General features: G+C 47.4%; 1 protein-coding gene across 1 annotated transcript; it reads right to left on the bottom strand.

The window, feature by feature from the left end:
* Nucleotides 1-353: 353 nt before the first annotated feature.
* Nucleotides 354-18,688, bottom strand: GGT5 (gamma-glutamyltransferase 5). Its single transcript, XM_009870803.1, has 12 exons — nt 18,528-18,688; nt 8,622-8,758; nt 7,269-7,352; nt 6,005-6,194; nt 5,247-5,404; nt 4,682-4,831; nt 4,133-4,266; nt 3,331-3,533; nt 2,841-2,932; nt 1,942-2,051; nt 726-833; nt 354-500 (listed from the first exon to the last, which is right to left on the bottom strand). Exons 1-12 carry the CDS (start codon nt 18,686-18,688, stop codon nt 354-356), a joined length of 1,674 nt encoding a protein of 557 aa, XP_009869105.1.
* Nucleotides 18,689-18,901: the final 213 nt, after the last annotated feature.

Genomic DNA, 18,901 nt, shown 5'->3' with positions numbered 1-18,901 from the left:
CCATCAGGAATGGAAGGTACAGCTGGGTCATTTCACAGTGTTCCCAGTGGAGTTTGAACCAATTTTCGTTTCCCACTTTGGATTCTTTAATTCTGAACAGCTGATGTGCTGAAGAAATGTTTTTCCATATATCACAGAAGTAATGGAAGGTGTAGCTCTAAACAAGGCTGGCCGACCTGTCCTCATATTGCCTGAGGGTGACTTGCAGTCTACTGGAAGTAGGTGTCCTCACCACTTTTGCCCATAGTCTAGGAGGTATCCTGATGGAAACCAACTGGCACATCCAAGCCAAAGCATGTTCTGAATCTAATTATCTCCCATGGCTTTTTTGTGAGGTGTGATGGCATGTCAGGCTAATACCCAGCTGACTTCCCCAGTTTCCTTTTATCAGAGTAAGCAGCGATGCATTTTCCTTCCTTGGAAATTCCCTGCACAACATTCATTGCAAATTTAACTTCCTTTCCTTTATGTCCTCTTCCCAGCAGGCCGCTCTTAACCTCCTGTAGAGGGGAAAGAAGAAATGGAGTGAATGGGGCAGGAGCCTGAGGTCTTAGCATTGCCAGATGTGAAAATGAAGACTATGTATGTGGGGTCAAGTTGAGAAAGTGAGATTTAAGCAAGAAGAAGGTTAGCTAGAAGCAAAATATGGATTATTGAGGAGAGTTAAAGAGGCAATCTCCTCACGAAAAAGGAGAAGACAAGAAGATCCAAGTGAGGCCGCTCACCTCACTGAAATGTTCCTCAAATTGAATCTTGTCATCTTCAATATGCATGATGGGGGCTGAAATGGCATGTTCCAAGTCATAACCCAACCACAGCTTGTTTATAATCGCCTGCAACGAAACAAATCCCACACTGACTGACTGGAGACAGTGAGTAAGAACCTGGGTCACACGCTGCCATCCTCTGTACTGGTGTTAAGCCCGGCCAGCTCTACTGCAAATCCTGCCCGCGGGGTGGTGCAAACCTGGACTGTAAGGGAGGCTGCAGTGAGTCAGAGCAGAAGTCCAGTTGTCACACTGACCAATAGCAGATGCTCAGAGACAGTATAAGAACAGAGTGAGCGTACAACCGTACTTCCCAGGATGCTCTTCCTCAGCCAGAGTGGTGCTCTTGAATTCAATAGCTGCTAATGGATCTTGTGTGTTTCTCTTGATGGTTGTTCTGTTTTCATATCAGGTTCTAGCATGGACTCCTTCCCATGTTTCTTTCCAGTTTAAGAAAGATGAAGAAAATCTTCTTTTTTTCCTCTTGTGCCCTTATCTGTTTTTATTTCTTGATTGCTAAACAAGATGATGTTTCAGCAAGCTCATTTTCATTAACAAGTCTTCCTGAATTAATCTCTGTGTGTATGTGTGGTGGTGGTTTTCTGTTTTTCTTGTTCTTTCCATCATGTAGCTTATCAGTTTATTTTCAGGGGCCCAGGCTTTTGGGCAATGCCTCTCATGCTAGTAAATTCCTTACCTTGCTCTTCAATCAACTTTTTCCCTTTTAAAAAGCAATTGAGTGAGGGGGCTGCCACTTGCTCTGGCCTTCACTTTGCAGACATAGATACTTCTAAATTGCAAATACACCAAAGCACCAAGGAGTTGAGACCTGAGGAGAGCTGAGTAGAAAGAGCAGTTGGGACTGACCATGGCTGGAAATTTGTGAAGGCTGAAAGAACTGGCAACTACTGTGGGTTCTCCCACCTGCTCCATTGCTGGTCCCTCCTGGTGGAAGTGAAATTCCACAGGACAGCTGAAGCTTCCCCCTGCCCTTTCCACAGAAATGCTAGAGGCAAGAAGGTCAAGAGAGATGCAGTCTGCAACAGGACCTCTTTGCTGCTGCCTTCCACATAGCAGAACTACCAGCAGCAGCAAAGTAATTCTTGTTGTGCAGGACAGTGTGTGCTCCCCTTGCTCAGTGGAAGGCATTACTGCACGGTACCTGTTCACTCACCATAGCAGTAGCACTGATAATCCGGGCCCCACCTGCTCCTCCAATCACGAGCATGTCCCCTTTCCTGGAGATGAGAATGGAAGGAACCATTGCTGAGGGAGGCTTCTCTCCTAGAGAAGAAACAGAGAGTATCATTCCTCCTGTGTGGGTTGGAGGGACACATAAGTAAGTTCATCTACCTCACCCTTCTGGCATTCCCCATAGAAAACCAAGCTGCTGCTCGTTCCTGAAGAAGCTCGAGTCTTCCAGCTTCCTTGTGCTGAGACCCCATCCCACAAGAAACTGGAGCTTTACAGCACAGGCTAAATAGGAAGCATCCCTTGGTACAGGACAGGGCATCGTACAAGTATTCAGAATTTGCTGCAGCTCACTCAACACAGCCGAGGAACTATTAGCAGAAATCCTGCAGTACTGATGTCCTCTCGCAGCAGACCCGAGGGAGACTGCATCAGGGATAGCTTATTTCACAGAGCCATGTTTCTGCGTTAACCCTGCTATGTTACAGAACTCAGTGTAAGCCTATAGCACTTCCCAGCTCTGCATGCAACTGTACACTTTTCATAGATGAGCCTAAAGAGTCAGCAAGCTTGTCTTAGCAGTGGTTTCTTTGCTTCTCCCCTCCTCTCCCCATCAGTCAGCTTCGGATTTTTTGTTCTTTTTAATCTCTGAGTTCCCTGGTCAGAAACCAAAACTCCCACGTTTTTGTGTAAGAGCATAAGTGAGTAGACAAGACACACCTTAGAGCTTTATACTCTGTTAGTCTAAAATAAACTTACTCTCATCCAGATCTAGGAAAGGAAAGAGTAACTGCAGTTTACAGATAGTCCCTGCCCACTTGTACATGACCTGCATATCCACCTCTTGGCCTTGTATTTTATTTTGAGGGCGAGAATGCTCACCTGGTTTAATGCTTCTGTCCGATATGCAGAAATCAGCCAGTTCGTTGTTTAAAATGATTCCAGTTTGGTTAGAATACACAAAGGAACCAAACCTGCAGGGGAGAAAGATGTAGCCTTTCAGTGCCCAGTGCTCTCCTGCTGTGGATGACCTTATCTGACCGCAGCACCCTGTGGGTTACCCCTGTCCCCTCTCAGCCTGCAACTGCCCCAGCCAGGGTGTCCAAGAGGTGTTTGTGCTGCTGTGCTGGAGTCAGAGTGAAGCTCCCTGTTACCAGTGCATGTGGGGATTTGCCCAGCTCACAGAAACTCAGCAGAGCTCAGCAATGTTCCTTTGCACTGGTGCTTGCTGTTACATGAAGAAAAGCCATTCACAAGAAAGAGACTGCTAAATCTGTGAAGCCCAAGTGTTTTGCATTTCTGGTAAACCGTCGTTGCAGGGAAGCTGATGCATGCCCTGCGTGACTCACTTACCAACCCCTTGGCTACTCACGGGTAGTTGATGGTGCTGGTGGCAGACACGGCACTGCCATCTGCAGCGAGCACAGAGATGTGGCTTGTACCTCTGCTTTTGTATTTGTGGTTGTAGGTGGACTCCAGTAAGTTGTAATGACTAAGTGGATGGTCACCATGGGTATCTATTCGGTGTCTGGCAAGCTCAACAAGCTGGTCTGACAGCATGGTCTCCACTGACACCTGCAATAACAGCAAGAACTGAGCATGTATCACCAAAGCACAGGCACATCTTTCTTCGGGCAAACAAAAGCCTGGGGGGATTCAGCCCCAGCAGTGAGAGCTTGGGGACTTGCAGTGGCAGCATGAATCCCAGGGCCACTCTTGTAACAGAAATGAAATAAGCTGAGGCACCTCAGCATTGACATGAGCATGTGCACAATCTTTACCAGGCAAGGGCGCACCAGCCTACAGCTGAACAGAAACTGCAGACAACGTAAATGGCCTAATCCTGTCTCTGCCTTGGTAAACTGAGCCACCTGCTCTTGACTAGCAGTTGTAAGTATTTTCGTCCCTTCTCTGGCTGCAAAGCAGGAGGGTATCAGAGCATTGCTTGGTACCATAGCATTGTGCTGGCAGACAGGATAGTCTGGGCAATACGTAGCCTATTTGAGGGCTTAGCACATAGGCTAAAATGGGCTGGTGACAATGCAGATTTTAAAAAAAAGAAAAGCAAGGCAGGAAATGGACTTCCCTGCTCCTTCTCTGTCAAGCAGCGGTATAGAAGAAGCTGTCAGTGCTGTGCACGTCTGTGGCTGCCCCTATGCACCACGCCAGCTCACCTGTGCTTCGGAGAAGGCTGGGTCACTCATTTGGGGTCTTAGCATATTGCCAAACTTCAGGGCCTCTGCAATGCGATGGTAGGTTTCTACCTTCTGCTCAGGTGTTGCCAGTGATGCCTCATGGAGGTTATACTCTATGGAGCAGGATGAAATAACTTTGTTGACAGACCCAAGGAAATATTTTTTTCAAGAATTGTAGGAAAAAAAAGTTGAAAGGAATCGCCTTTTCTCATCACAGTTTTTACCAAGGTTTCCATATGCTTTAGTAGAGTGTGGGCACAGAAACAACCATGTATTCATTTCCTCTGTGACTTCAATTCTTCTTGAAGCCTTGGGAAAATTGTGTATCCTTTGGCCTTTGCAGCAGCTATGGTGATGCTGATGCACTGCAAGAATGAGCCAGTGCATCATCCTGCTGCATGGCATGGTCACCGTGCTGCTTTGGAGCCCACTCTGGTTCAGCAACTCCATTTCTGCCCATTATTTTCCTACTGCTCTAAAGCAACACTCTGCAAACCTCTTGCTGCCCCTTTTCCCTTAGGAATTTACCTTCCAATATCTTGAGGATGAACATGAGTACAGCACCTCCCATGGGTGGTCCAGGAGAATACACTGTGGTGTGATTGTTCAGGGTAATGTTCAGAGCTGAGGACACCTCTGCTTTGTATGCCTGAAGGTCCTCCAGTGAGATACTGGACCCTGCAGCAGAAAACCAGATAGCATGTTAACTTCTACAAGGTGCTGTGGGCTGGCTACCTCAGAGCTTGGTAAAGCCTGTAAAGAGCCATCCTTGTATACTCCAAATTTTTTCCACCAAGCACAGCATGTCTCCATGTGTCCTATTCTGCTGCCAAACCCCAGGACGAAAAGCCTAAGGGAGTTGGAGAGGACAGTGAATGAGCACTATGGATGAATGCCAGAGCAGTAGGTGGTTCTCAGCCCTGCTTCTTGGGCCTGAGTTATAAGAACTGGGGAAAGATGGCCCCTTCCCATGCCAGGTACCACCACAAGCACAAGCAAATGGCATGTGTTGGCTTTCCCCTGGTACCAACTCACTGGTAGCCACTTGCTGGGAAAAAGCCTGTCCATTAGTGTTAACTACAGCGTTACCCACCAGCCTTCCTCATGTCCTCCACGAGGGCCTTTCCAATCTGTCCCTCATAAAATTCCGTAGCTCCGTTTTCCGCTACAGCTCTCAGTGTTTGCTGCAGCACTGGCCACCTGAAGGCCTCTCCATGCTTCAAAAACCTTTGTCCATCACATATCAGTGGGCTGTTGGAGAAGAACATCCATCAGTTTACAGCATGTGCTCATTCTGTCCCCAGCGCCAATCTCTTTTTCCTACCTAAAGCTGATTTTATTTATGCATGTTGTATACGTTCCAAACCAGTGTTACAATACAGTTTACATGGAGAAAAGTTCTTCTCAGTTGATTGCTACCTATAGCACCAGGCACTCTTTTCCCAGACAGTTTCCTCCATGGGACCTAACACCTTGACCCTAGCCCAGGTCAGTGGGGCTTCTCCAAATGAGGGTCTGCTGCAGGGCCCTGCTATCAGAGGAAGACTTCCACACAGGTGAAAGCGGGCAACACACAGTCAGCTCCTCTTCACAAGCAGATGTGCTCAGCAGATAGTTTTGCTGTGTGAAGCCATTCTAAATTACAAACAAAAAGAAAAGGGAAAAAAAGATGCCAACAGGTTTGGTTTATCTTTTAAAAAAATCATTTGTTACTCTCTCCCTCTCCACAGCAAGTGTTTACTGAACAGAAGCCACAGCAGCAGCTTGTGCTCCATGTCAGCGTGTCAGAGGAAGAGTGTGAAGCTGAGGGAACAGCGGTCCTCACACTGCAATTCAATTCATGGCTCATACCACAGGCTTTTTCCTAGAATGGAGAAATTTGGGTGACGCATCATTCTGTCCATCACCGGGGAAATGACAAGTGGCTCTGAAAGGAGCTTGATGGTTGGTTCAAACAGGGCTTTCCATGGTAACCGGCCATGTCGCTTATGGGCTTCTTCATACCCACGAAGTTCTCCTGGCACAGCAATCCAGCGGGAACCTGCAGAGCAGAACAGCAATGTCACACCCAGTAAGTCATCAGTCTGTTTCACCTCCCTGAAAGCACTCTAAAATGGAAGTGTGGATTTGTACAGGCAGGACTAAGGCTTCTAAAAGCAAGCTTGGGTTTTTTCTTTTAGTTTTCTGGGGTTTCTTGTGTTTTTTTTACACTGCCTTATCGGAGGGTTATAGAGAAGCTGGAGCCAAACTCAGGTGCATGGTGAAAGCAGAAGAGTTAACAGGCACATGTTTCAGCAAGAGAGATTGCAGCTGGACATAAGAGAAAAAGCACTCGTGCATAGCCTGGCCAAACACTAGAACAAGTGAAGCTGTGAAATTCTCCATCCTTGGAGAAGCTCGAAAATGAGAGGACAAGGCCCTGAGCAGCATGCTTTGAGCAAGAGTTGGAGCAGAGACATCCAGCTGTGCCTTACAACCAGAGTTGTTCCTGATTCCTTTTCAGGTTCTTCTTCCAGGAACTAGGACACCTCCCAAAAGAAAATGTGCTAGGGAAGGAGAATGAATGCAGCAAGAAATGTGGAGAGATGTAAGACATGCTGCTAAGCCAAGAGTGCTTGCTGCCAAATCAGTAACTGCAAATGGGTGCAGAGCCTCCTCAAATGGGAGCAAGGTGGCAAAGACATAGCCGAGCCAAGCTGCAGCCCAGCAACTCAACTGCTGGGCAAGCACACTTCATATATTGGCTTCTTGCAAAGTTTGAGCAGCTATTGAACTTATTTTTCTCTCTAAGAACTGAGTTCTGTAAGCAATGAGTGCTTTGGGAAATCTGGTCTGGAAATCCAGACTTCCTGTGACGAGAAATGACACTGTGGTTGCTCCTCATGCCTTGCTTCCCACCCCTCCGCTGGTCAGGTTGCCAATATAACTACGGAACAGGTATTTTTATGGACCTGGTATTTTTCCTTACTTTTGCAAAAGTCAATCTAGGAAGAGTGCAATCAATTAAAAAGAATTACAAATAAAGTCAACAAGGTCCTCGGTTGGTCCCCTTTGAGCTCAGTGCACTGCACACCAAGAGGGCCCACAGGCCTCCAGGCCCGGTCTGTGTCCTTACCAATGAGGATGTTAGCAGCACAGCCGGACAACAAATCGTGCGGAAACACTCGTGGGACTGTCTCGCGGGCGTTGATCACCTCGACTCTTCCTAGAAAGGAGAAGGGGTAAATGCATAACTTGTCTTCCTGAAGCAGGTGAAGGTGACATTTCAGCCAGCTGTGAGCAGCACACAGGCTGCTAGCCCAGAGCCTGCAGCACTGCGCTGAGCTGTCCTGAAGCCTTTCACCAAACGCGGAGGCACACTGGCAGGGAGAGGCTGCAGTCGGTGCACGCTGTCGCTTACTCCCTTGCTTTTTGTTTAGAGCAAACGAAGCAGTGCCTGCCTAGAGGCAATGAGGGTGCAGGGGCAAGACGAGGGCCTGCCTCCAGCCAGGTAAGATCATCCCTCCCAGGTCTCTTGGGCCTGGGACACAAGCTGGGACGTGCTGCGTCACATCTGATTTGCAGGAAGCATAAGAGGACTGGTGATAGGAGGCAAAGTTACATGCCTCTGCCAAAAGGAAATGAAGAAGGTGTTTTGCCAAATTGTGCTATGGCATAAGACACACCCAAGCATTTCCAGACTAGTGACTCTTGAGACTACTTGGCAGGGCTTTAAAACTATAATGTTGTTACTGTGTTCATTGTTGATTTTATTATTTAGATCCATAAACTCTGGGGGCTTTTGGGAGCCAAGACAGTTAAAAAAAAAACCACTGAAAACATAAAAGCAAGAACACAGCACTAGGGGTTAAGCCAAACACAGAAAGTCTTCTCAGCAGGTCTTGAACATTGCTAGTTTTAGATTTCTGAACTGGAGTTGCATTTCCTGGGACAGGAAATCTCACCACTGCTTTGGTGACTCCCACCTGCACCAGTGAGGGCATTGTGAGGTGCAGCCCCCATGTTGGCAGGCACCACCTGAGCCACTGGTGCAGGATGAGCCCCCAGAGCCCCAGCCCAAGAGCTCATCTGAGCCAGAGACAGGCCCATATTGCTGTGCTCCTTGCCAGCACACACACCTCCCTCACTCCTCTCTGCCTCCCTGGAGCCCAGCGGCAGCTCAGACAGCGCTGCTCACACCTTGCAGCACTGTCAGCTATGTGACTTCAAAATATAATTTGTGATTGCTTTGGAGAAGGAGGGAGAGGTGAAGTCAATTAAACTCAGAGCTCCTTCTCCCAGCCCCAAATTCTTGCTATGAAAGATGTACTCCCTGTAACAGATGCTTTGGTTTAAGAGCAAAAGCCTGGTTTGTGATCAGAGGATATATTAAAAAAATTGTTCTGAGAGAGCATGAAGGATTCTGACTTCTCCACAGCAGCTGGGTGTCTGCAAGGAGATGAGGCACCATGGAGAGGCCAGGGATGGCCCGTACCTGTGCTGGCATTATAGATGGTAAATACGACCCCACCACCAAGGCCCGAACTCTGAGGATTCATCACTGAGGTGCAGATCAAGCCAGCAATGGCAGCATCGACAGCTGTGCCTCCACTTTTCAGGATGTCCCTGTGATAGAAAGGGAGGAAAAAGTGCAATGTTAAAATCCAGGAATGATGGAATTGAGGAGCCACATCAAAATGTCTCTCTGGGGCACTTGCAAGGCAACTCCAGCTTGACGAGAGCAGCTAGTAGGTGGAGAAAGCTACTGGCAGTAGTGAAGGGTGTGAGAGATCAGAAAGGCACCTTCCTTTGTAGGAATGAAAAAGAAAAATTAGGGAAATAAGGGAAAGTCTGCAGGAGGAAAGAGCAGCCGGGGGGCCAAATCTGCACGGCCCTGTGTAAAGGGACAGAGAGAACCGCAGCTGCTTGCAAATGCTGTTGACAAAAAGGGATAATGAAGACACAGAGGAGGATGCTCTCAGCAGAGGAGAGAGATTTCCACGTGCTGAGAACCAAACTGACTTCTAGCTCCCCACCTGCTCTTCCCAATAAAAAGGCAGATGGTGGTCAACAGGACAAGGATGCTGAAGGAGGAAAAATGGGTCCATGTGAACAAAGACTTAACATAACAATTAGCACAAAAATTCAGGCTTTACTTGATTGCTCCTCCAATCTGCCTTCCTAAGCTTATGTGACATGAGCACAAAACCACCCCCCGCTCCAAAACAAACAAACAAACCAACTCAACTGTTTCTACCTAGGTACAACCACGCCAAAGAACACACAGGCATCAAGGCAGCCTCATGCTGTTGACAATGAGTTCCTGCTAGAGAGACGTGTCCCAACAAAGCCTTCCCTCAAGCACAGTTTAAAAAAAATCTTTTCCTTGCAGTGGGTACGTGATGGGATGGGGTTTCCTTGCACAGCCTTCCAGTAGCCAGCACTGGCATTTCCTAGAATGGTTTCTGACTGGCTTGGGACATGGCTTAGATAAGGCAAAGCCAGAAGAGGAAGTGGAACAGTTCATTAATAGGAGTGTAACTTCTCCCAGAGGCTGTGGCAGGAACACAGAGCACATCTAGGGACTGCTGTTTATTTTACATCCTTTGATGGGGCTGGGACCTGCTGGGGCTGGGAACAGGATGCTGCCAGGAGGCACACTGATTGTGGCTTTCCTTTGTTTCTGTAAGTGCCTTTGGAACCACTGCCTGTAAGGAAATGGCTTGTGGACAAGTGGGGAGAAAAGAAGTGGTAGGGAACCACCAGGCTTTCTGTTTGGGGTCTGCACGGCTTTTAGCCTCCCAATGGCAGGCTGCTCCCTGGCTGTAGCTCTGAAAATGAAGACTGAAGCTCAGGCTCACCCGTTCTTCTCCTTGCAGCAGGGGTAAGAATCACCACAAAAATGTTCCTGGGTCGTGTTTTTCTGAAACTGAAGCTTTTTAATTGCTACCAATAGAAGGGAAGGACTGGAGGCTTTCAGGAGAAACTGAATTACCCCTGCAGAAGGCCCAGAGAGCATGTTATAATTTGGGGAAGGAGGGGAGAAGCACTGCTACACCAGCCCAGCGCTCCCCAGAGCCCTGGATTATGGTCTATGAGGCAGAACTTGTGCAAAGCCTTGTACCAGAGAAAACATAGTTCTGAGATAATTTGCAATAAAACAACTTTTAAAAGAAATTTTGAGTTTGTATGGTATTCTTTTCGATGCAATGCGTTAAGACCTTAGCATGGAAAATCAGATACATTTTTGCAAAGCCTGAAAAGCACCAGGTTCTCACCCAGGTCCACAGCCACCTTCACAGTTGTGTAAGAGGTTGAACATCTTGCACTAGCTCTTATCCCAGGATCCTCCTGCCACTCTCTTTCTGAGGTTGGTGCCATACACCCTTCACCATATCCCCAGAAACACTTATGCCAGGAGGAACACTCCCTGATGAAGATCCTCCACCCTCCTTGTGTCATCTGGTGATCATCTACCCGCACCAAAAGATGTTCTGCTACCACCACTGATCTGCACCAAGCCAGCCTGCTGTGCACCAGAACTGCATCAACTTAAAACGCTCTAAAGGGTAACCACAATTAATCAATTTATTAATTCAAACACTTAGATGACCTGTTTCTAAGATTTTTTTTGTTTTTCCAAGTACTTGTTTGTAGAAGCAACATGGTGTGCTAAATACCCTTTAACTACTGCAAATGTAGTGCTATACGCACAAAGCATGCAAACCTGAGAGTTTCTGCTCAGGACCTTATCCAGGCTCCCTCCCTGTGTTACTCCCAGTTAGCCATAGGGTTAGGATAGTACAGCCATATAAATTCCCATCTGTAGCTGTGCCCGTGGTTCCCACTGAGATCAGGGAAGACAAGTGAGGTCTCAGTCTCAGCAGAAAAAGTATAACCACCCGCTAAAGAGAGCAACAAACTTCTCCAGGGAGCTAAGACCTGGACTGTCAGTGCCATTGGCAAGTGGGACACAGATCTCCTGAAAGCATCAAGGAACAAGGAGGAGGAGGACATTCACCAGCCAGTGGAGATTACTTGGGCAGCACTGCCAGGACGGACACATCCTGCCTGGCATGGCTGAGGCAAAGAAAGTACTTATTTATGAGCACTGATTACTCCAGCCTGCCAGTCCACCCAATAGTTTTCAGATGGGTCATGCCCCAGACACTGCGACTGCAGGCCTCAGGAAGGCAGGAAAGCCACAGACAGCCTTTAGCCTCTATTGTTCCTGCTTCATGCCCAGCAGAGTGGCACCCTGATTCTTGACTGTGACTCTCTGTCACAGTCAAAGCACTACAAAGCAAAAATAACACCAGCAGCCAACATGGGGACACGTTTTCACAGAAAAACAAAGGATGCTTTGCTTTGTCTTTGGTCACCAACCCTCAGTAATCACACTTTGCAATATAAAGATGACAAGACAAACAGGATTTCCAGATAATCCAGATGTGCTTTCCATCCCTGCCTACTGTGTCTATATTGGTGGCGACTGCCACTGTCATCTCTGGTGGCAAATACCACATCTAATAACACAGTCAAATCTGTTTCTTGCTCAAGGGCTTTCCAGTTGCCTGATGCCTTTCAGTGAGCACCATGGGATGGAATTAAGGCTTCCCATCCACTAGAACAGTGTGCAGCATCTGAGGCCATCTCAGCACAGCATGGGCTGTATGATGCTGGACTTGGTCCTTTGCCTGCTGCTCCTCTGGTGGAGAGGGGTTAGAGGGAAGAGAAGCTGAGATTCCTCCCCAAAACTAGGCATTATCTTGGCTCTTCTTGGCCTGGAAAGAAGCACTCCCAGCCCCAAGTTGCACAAACACATTGTGGAGGGATCGCACACCGCACTGATACTGTTTCCCTGGCTCTGTGGGGGTGCATGTGTCTGTCAAGTTTTTCACTTGCACCCCAGAACAGAGGGGCTCCATGACACAGGACAGGCATGGCAGTAGCTACGGAAAAGCAAGCCTTACGGTCGGGCTCTTAGCTCAACTGAATTCAGCAAGAGTAAAACTAGATCCTGATCAGGATTATTAACAGGATTTCCTTTGAGCTGCTCTGCTCTTTTACTCAGGAGGCTTAATATGTATCCCCCATCAACAGCGCAGGGTTCAGGGCACGCAGCCATTCTGTGCTATCTGCAGACTGACCCCCCCAGTCTCAAAAGCTTTCCCTCTAGCCTATGAGTCTGAAACACCACAAAACCACTCTCTGAGCTGTCTCTTGGAATACCACACTTGGGTCCCCACACCTGGCTCATCCAGGCTTTCAGCCAGAGCCCCGCCACTTCCTTGGAAGTGATGCCTCGGGCACTTAGGGCCATCGTGTTTTTCTCATCCAGCTACACCGGCTGAGCACACCCTGTCCCATTAGGCTGCTGCTCCCTTTACAGGGATCACTGCTACAGCGAGCTGAACTATAACGTAAAACCTTGGAGAGACACATGGCCCCTCAGTCAGTGTGTGGTACCTTACCAGATCCCTCTAGAGATATCTTAGTGCTACAGCTGACAAGATGTGATAACAACATGTTTTGTCCTATATCCTTCCTGCCACTTAGTTTCAGCTTCAGGGTTTGTCTGTTAATGGAATTTCCTTAAAGTCAGGAGCAGAAGAGGATGTTAACAACCAAGTCTCACTCCAGCAGCAGCAAAACAGGGATTCACCCTCCCAGGAAGGGTGAATGATGGCACTTTGTTCACACAGTTCTCACAGCATGGGCTGAGCTGGGCTGCAGAGCAAGTCTGCAGTTCTGCACAGGGCTAGAAGGAGCCCTGAAGACATTTTAAATTTATGGGAAATGCTAAGATATTAAATTATACTGAAGGCGGGTTTTTCTTCTGCTAAAGAAAGCTGGGGGCTGAGAGAAGACCACCCGTAACATAGCAGCTGTTTGCTAAAGACTTATGAAGAGCAAAAGCAACAGCTGTTTTTGTAAAAAAGGGCTAGTTGCCAAATTTAAAACTATGGAAATTCAAGAAGAAGGGAAGGCAAATCCTTTGGGATATAAGTATTCTTCAGAAATGTTGCTAGGCCATCACTGAAAAGGATTTTCACAGCAGATTCTCTGCCTAGAACTAATCTTCCCAGGATCACAGATATTTTCTGACTGTTAAATTCTCACCATTCTCACACACCCCACCACCCTGACCCCAGGCGGGTGTTCATCTCAGAAAAAGACAGTTCCCAGGGTTTTTGCTGGGCTACATTGGAGCAGCGGGATCAGAGGTGCCTGCTGCTGCAGGTCAGGTCAGCTCGCCTCACTGCAGTGAGTCCCTGCTCTGGGAATAAGAACTATTCCTAAAGCTCTGCCTGGCCTTATCCTGGCTCTTGCTTCTGCCATTTGGGAAACAAATGGATGCAGAGCAGCAGATGACAGAGCTCAAACAGCACACTGGTAGTGAACATAAAGCTTTCTGCATGGTTGATGGAGAAAACCTCTTCCTTTGCCAAGAAGGAACAAGTGGCTCAGAGGTGGAGATGAAGGTGGGATTGGGTACTGCTTGCTGCCAGGACAATCACCTCCTGTCTCCTTGTGGATTTTTGACACGAAGACAAGTTACTGAGGCAGACTTTGGTACCAAACCCACATCCTTGGGTTAAAAACTGCTTTGCCTCTTCTTTTAGCCTTCAATCCCTCTTCAGCAAACTGTTTCACACCATCATTCACTTCATCACCTGTTGCAATAGGACAAGGGACTATGGTTTTAAACTAAAAGAGAGTAGATTTAGACTAGATATAAGGAAGAATTTTTTTACAATGAGGGTGGTGAAACACTGGAGGAGGTTGCCCAGAGAGCTGCTGGAGGGCCCATCCCTGGAGACTTTCAAGGCCAGGTTGGACAGGGCTCTGAGCAACCAGATCTAGTTGCAGACGACCCTGCTCACTGCACAGGGGTTGGACAAGGTGAACCTTAAAGTTCCCTTCCATCCCAAAATATTCTATGATTTAGGGACAAGTTTTCTTCCAGCACAGGGCCTCTGTCTGGACCAGACAGCTGCACAATACTGTTTTCAGTCTCCAATCTCCAGCAGTAAAACCATTCACAGCAAAAGCCCCAGCCTTGTTCACAGAACAGAGAATTGGCACTGATGGCTAAGAGCAAGTCTCGCACAGGACCTTCCAACAGGGATGATGACACGCTGGAGACTTGCTGAGGTTGCTCACTTTCTGCAGGAAGCCAAAGAGTTGCATAAAGAGTTCAGCAAGCCCAACGTTATACATCCCCAGAATATACCAACATGATCTCCAGAGCTGGAAAACCCAAGCCTGCAGACGGCAGCTGAGCAGACCTGATGAAAAAGAGCAAACAGGGGCTGTGAGCCTGCCTCCCGTCTCCTGCTTGTACCAGCAAATTAGAGCCACAGGCTCCCTTCACTGACCCTTCCTTCACAGCTGAACTATCAGCGAGGGAAACACAAAGGCCCCGAGGTGTTTTCCCCAGCCAACCATCTTACTTGTTAAAAGAAAAGATTGCCCTTCAGGCAAGAGGCTCAGGTCAGTTATTCTCAATAAGTTCAACTGAAAGTTCTCTTAGGAGCACACAAAGACTCTGTCTTAAACACCAGTATCTTAAAACAACACAGTATCATGCAATGTCCCAGGAATTTCATTACTGCTGATGACAACTTAAAAAGCATGTGGTTTGAGTTTCTTTTTTTTTTAAAAAAAAAAAAATCACAAGATTTTTTCATTAAATAATAAAATTTATAAGTAGGTCAGAGATTAGGTGATACTTTTAGCTTCCAAGACTTTAGGCGTCAGAGCAGTGTGATTGGTTTCATGCCCTGCAGGGGTTCCTGGGAGATGGGGAAGATTTGTGGGATGGAAGGGGGGGCTGCAGGATGGCAGCCCAGGGTCCCAGCAGAGAGAGAGTCTGCGGGGTCAGCAGGGAAGAGCAGTGACAAACCAGCACTGTTGACTGTCTCTGTGGTGTGGCCTTCAGGGACTGTCTGCAGTGACTCCTGCCCCCACCAGTGGGGCCAGCAGGCAGGCTGACAGGCTCAATTACAACATGTGGTTTTCATTTGCCATACCCAAGCCACCAAGACTGATTTTATTTTTTTTTCATGTTGCTGGAGGTTGCTCTTTTCCTTTTTGTAGATTCTAACAGTTCACTCTAATTTGGCCAAGTTGTTAGCTTTGGAGGAAAAAAAAACCCCAAACTGATCACTAAAAATATTGATCATGTTGATCATATAATTGTTTTTACTTATCTTTATACATATGCCAAAATGCCTAGCTGTGTGGCCATCAATTAATTAAGCAATTTTGGTAGATTAATTCTCCTGCGATTTCTAAGCATTGATAGCAGAAATGAGCCTGTTCCAACACTGAGCTGCAGAGGCTAAGCACAGCTTCCTCAAAAAAATATGCATCTGGTAACAGCCATTGCTTTGGGACACAGAAAAAACAAGGAAATTATTATCCTTGTATGAAATTATTATCCTCAGTGCTCCCCAAGCTGGACCACGAGCAAGGAGCATGCTGCCTCAAACATGGAGGAGATGGGAGAGGGGTGAGGAGGCTGAGCTGGGGAGGCAGGATCAGGGCAGAAGTGCAGGACCGTGGCGGTGTGTTGGTTGGATGAGAAGACCAGTAGCAGTGACTGCACAGGCTCAAACACCAGCACGGGGAGATGGGTACGCGCGGGAAGGAGCAGCCACAGATCTGGGGGTGAGGCAGCTATTAGGCAGGAGAGAGAGAACAACAGCACAGGGAGCAAAGGGCACAGCAGGCACTCGGGAGCAGCACCACAGGTCCCAGCTCTTGTGCCACTGGGAATCTCGCCATTCATGTTTGCTCACATAGCTCCTTGACTCTACGATATATTCCAAGTCCAAACAGCCACCCTAAAAATTTGCTAAATGTTTGTGTAACTGCAGAAAAAAAAAAATGAAGACCTACTCAGCAAGAAACAGGAAAAAACAAAAGTAATTATTTCTCTTTTTTCTCCCTCTCATAAGACTCTTGAATTTGGGAGTTTAATAATTTTTGAACAGGAGAAGTCAATTGTAATCTCAAAATCACTCAGCTGACTGGCTGGGCAGTGTCCGGGAAGGAGATAGGTTTGTGTATTGAGGAATGCTTGGCTTTACCCAACTCTTGCTTTGCTGCTGAAACTAAGGTTAAGACTACTCTGAAAAATTGGATTTTATTGCTGCTACTGCCGTGACAAAATTCCTATGTGATGCTAAAATCTTGTTGAGCAAAGACTAGCCAGGAGGCTGCTGTATGCTCCTCAGCTCCTGGTGCTCCCATCAAGACCTCTGAGTCTGACTCGAGGAAGCCCTCACCCTGGAGGGTCACACAGGAGGTCAGTGAGAGGCATACTCCAAGCAGTCACATTGCTCTGAAAGGCAGAGACCCTGGTCAAAGTGACTCTGATATAGCATTCACGCAGTCTAATAGCCCTGCTAGACTTCCTTATCTATACAGTGAGATAACATCATTTTCTCACTTCATGGATTGCCATGAGAATTAATTTAGCGGTGACCATCAGGTGCTAAGAGCTAAAAGGTGACATACAGATAGAGCAGCACAAAGATGTCTGGGGGAAAATGAGTAAGATCAGATGCAGTGCAGAGCATGCACTAAGCTTCCTCCAAAGAAAAAAATGTTCCTTCCTTCCAAGCTACCACTACGGGCCAGAGAAATAAAACAATGACACGGAAAAGAGCAAACATTATACAAAGCATCTGATCACAAGCTCTGATTTTACTTCTGTTATGATCGATTGCAAGAACATGAGCAGATAGCTCAAACTGAGAGAACAACACAGGCGTTTGGTTCATTCCAAGCACAAAGACATCACGAAAAGAGCACAAAAGTTTCCAAGTAGAGCTACCCACCGGGCAAGGGGTGTGGAGCAGAGGTCTTGGGTGGGTAGATGCAGGGGGCTTGGCAGGGCTGGGGGAGAGAGATGATAACACTTGGAGCAGCAGGACATGATATGCAGATGCCCCAAGCTGGGGAAAAGGGAAAAACAAAAAGTATGATGGGAAGTTGGAGCGAGAGCAGAATTTTGTGGTGATCATTGGCCAACAATCTGTAGGAAATCCAAGGTGGTCTGTTGGGTTGGAGGGACACCACTGACCTTGTCAGCAAGTGTACTGGAGGCACAACTACTGCAATGGTTGAGGCTATGGAAGCCGAGGGAAGTCCTTGCGGAGAGATGGGGAGGGAACCCTTGGAGATGACAGCCCAGCAGCAGTAGCCAGCTAGCCAAAGCTTCTCAGCTGGCAACCTGATTGCAGCTTTCTGTGGCTCTTCCAGCTGGTTCTACACAACTTCAACTTAAAAATTACAATAGCTGCAAGACAAGTGCTGTGGTTTGCCCAGCAGATTCTTTGGGTAATCCAATAACATATTTTCCACTGTTTCCATTAATAATGATTTAAAAGATACTTCTGTCCTCTGAAGAACTAACCTGTAACTTAGCATAAAAAAAAAAAAAACCCATCTCATTCCTTGACGTACATGCAGTCACAGTTCGTTTTCTCCAGTTACTCACAAATTCTGTGTCAGCACGTCATTGCAAGAACCAAATGTGTGACATGGCAAGCATCATGTAATGACACTGTGTCTCATCTCATCCCTCCAGCCGTAAGGTACAGCACACAGGTCTGGCACCCACTGTAGCTTGTGAAGTTCTATTTTCATGTATACAAGCATTTAAGGATTAAAGTAACAGTAACAGTAAAATAATAACATTAGAGTAAAAATGTTTAAGACAGACGTTAAACAAACTGAAACCTGTGCAGGTAGAGAATTTTTTTAAAAAAAATCTTTCCTTCCAAGTGATGTAAGTATGTCTTTTGTACTTATGCTGTCCTGGCTGAGTTTCAATCAAATCTGCTCTTCACTTTCCGATATAGAGTGTCTTTCTTGATAGCAGACACACCTTCTGCAGGTTTCAGTCCAGAAACACACACCCTAACGGCTGGGATGCCCAGCCCCTGGGATCACCCTCTCAGCCTGCCTGCCTTGCCTCTGCTGAAGACCAGCCAGAGCTCTCTGCAAGCTCCTGTCACTTCTTCCTTTACTTTTAAGCCTTATCTGACAGACCACTTCGAATGAAACAGTTAATTTCCTGCTTCCCCGCTTAGAAAACAACATTCTATTTGTATACTATAAATATCTGTACCTTCCAAAGAGCAACGGGTTTGCAGACCTGCTAATTTTTGTGACATTGGATCATGAATGCACTGCCGACCGCAGTGCAGGGCTCCTTCTGCTCTCTCAGGGGAGCACCTGGGGAGCGGGATTGCTGCTCAGCCCCCCAGCCGGGGACAGGGCAGAAACCCAGCTCACTCCCGTAGTGTCCTGCCTGTCAGTCTGAGCCCACGACACACACAACAGGTAACCTGAAAAACTGAGAGGTCCATGCACATACCGGCCGATGACGGAGCAGGTCTCGGTGTCAGCAGCCACAGCACCGTGCAGGTAGCGCTGAGAACCGCACTGGGGTCGAGTCAGGATGACCACGAGGGCAACAACCACCGCCAGCACCCCCAGCGTCAGCAGCACCAGGCAACAGATCTTCCCCGTAGACATGTCTATTCCTACGCTGCCAGAGGCAGCTGAGAGGCTTATACTCCTTTTGCGAAGGCGCTGCTTTGCTCGGGATGGAAGTAGAGAATCCCGCAGTTTTGGGAGGGAGGTCTCACTGAAGCTGGCTCTGCCCCCTGTGACTGGGAATTACTCTTTTTTTAAATTAAAAACTGCTAAAAAGGAAACGGTGTATGCTGTTTCTCACTATCTTATGTG

This window comes from Apaloderma vittatum, unplaced genomic scaffold (genome assembly GCF_000703405.1).
Source record: "Apaloderma vittatum isolate BGI_N311 unplaced genomic scaffold, ASM70340v1 scaffold5996, whole genome shotgun sequence".
NCBI lineage: Eukaryota > Metazoa > Chordata > Aves > Trogoniformes > Trogonidae > Apaloderma > Apaloderma vittatum.
Note: the sequence above shows the minus strand (reverse complement) of the source record. Positions and strands in the feature narration are given on the sequence as shown.

Bases quoted from the DNA above. Each gene is read 5' to 3' on its own strand.
- GGT5 (XM_009870803.1), bottom strand. From the start codon at position 18,688: ATGTCTACGGGGAAGATCTGTTGCCTGGTGCTGCTGACGCTGGGGGTG. The intron at 8,759-18,527 runs GTATGTGCATGG...TTTCTATCACAG, and splicing joins ACCTGCTCCGTCATCGGCCG to GGACATCCTGAAAAGTGGAG. The intron at 3,534-4,132 runs GTGAGCTGGCGT...CTGTTATTGCAG, and splicing joins CAGCCTTCTCCGAAGCACAG to GTGTCAGTGGAGACCATGCT.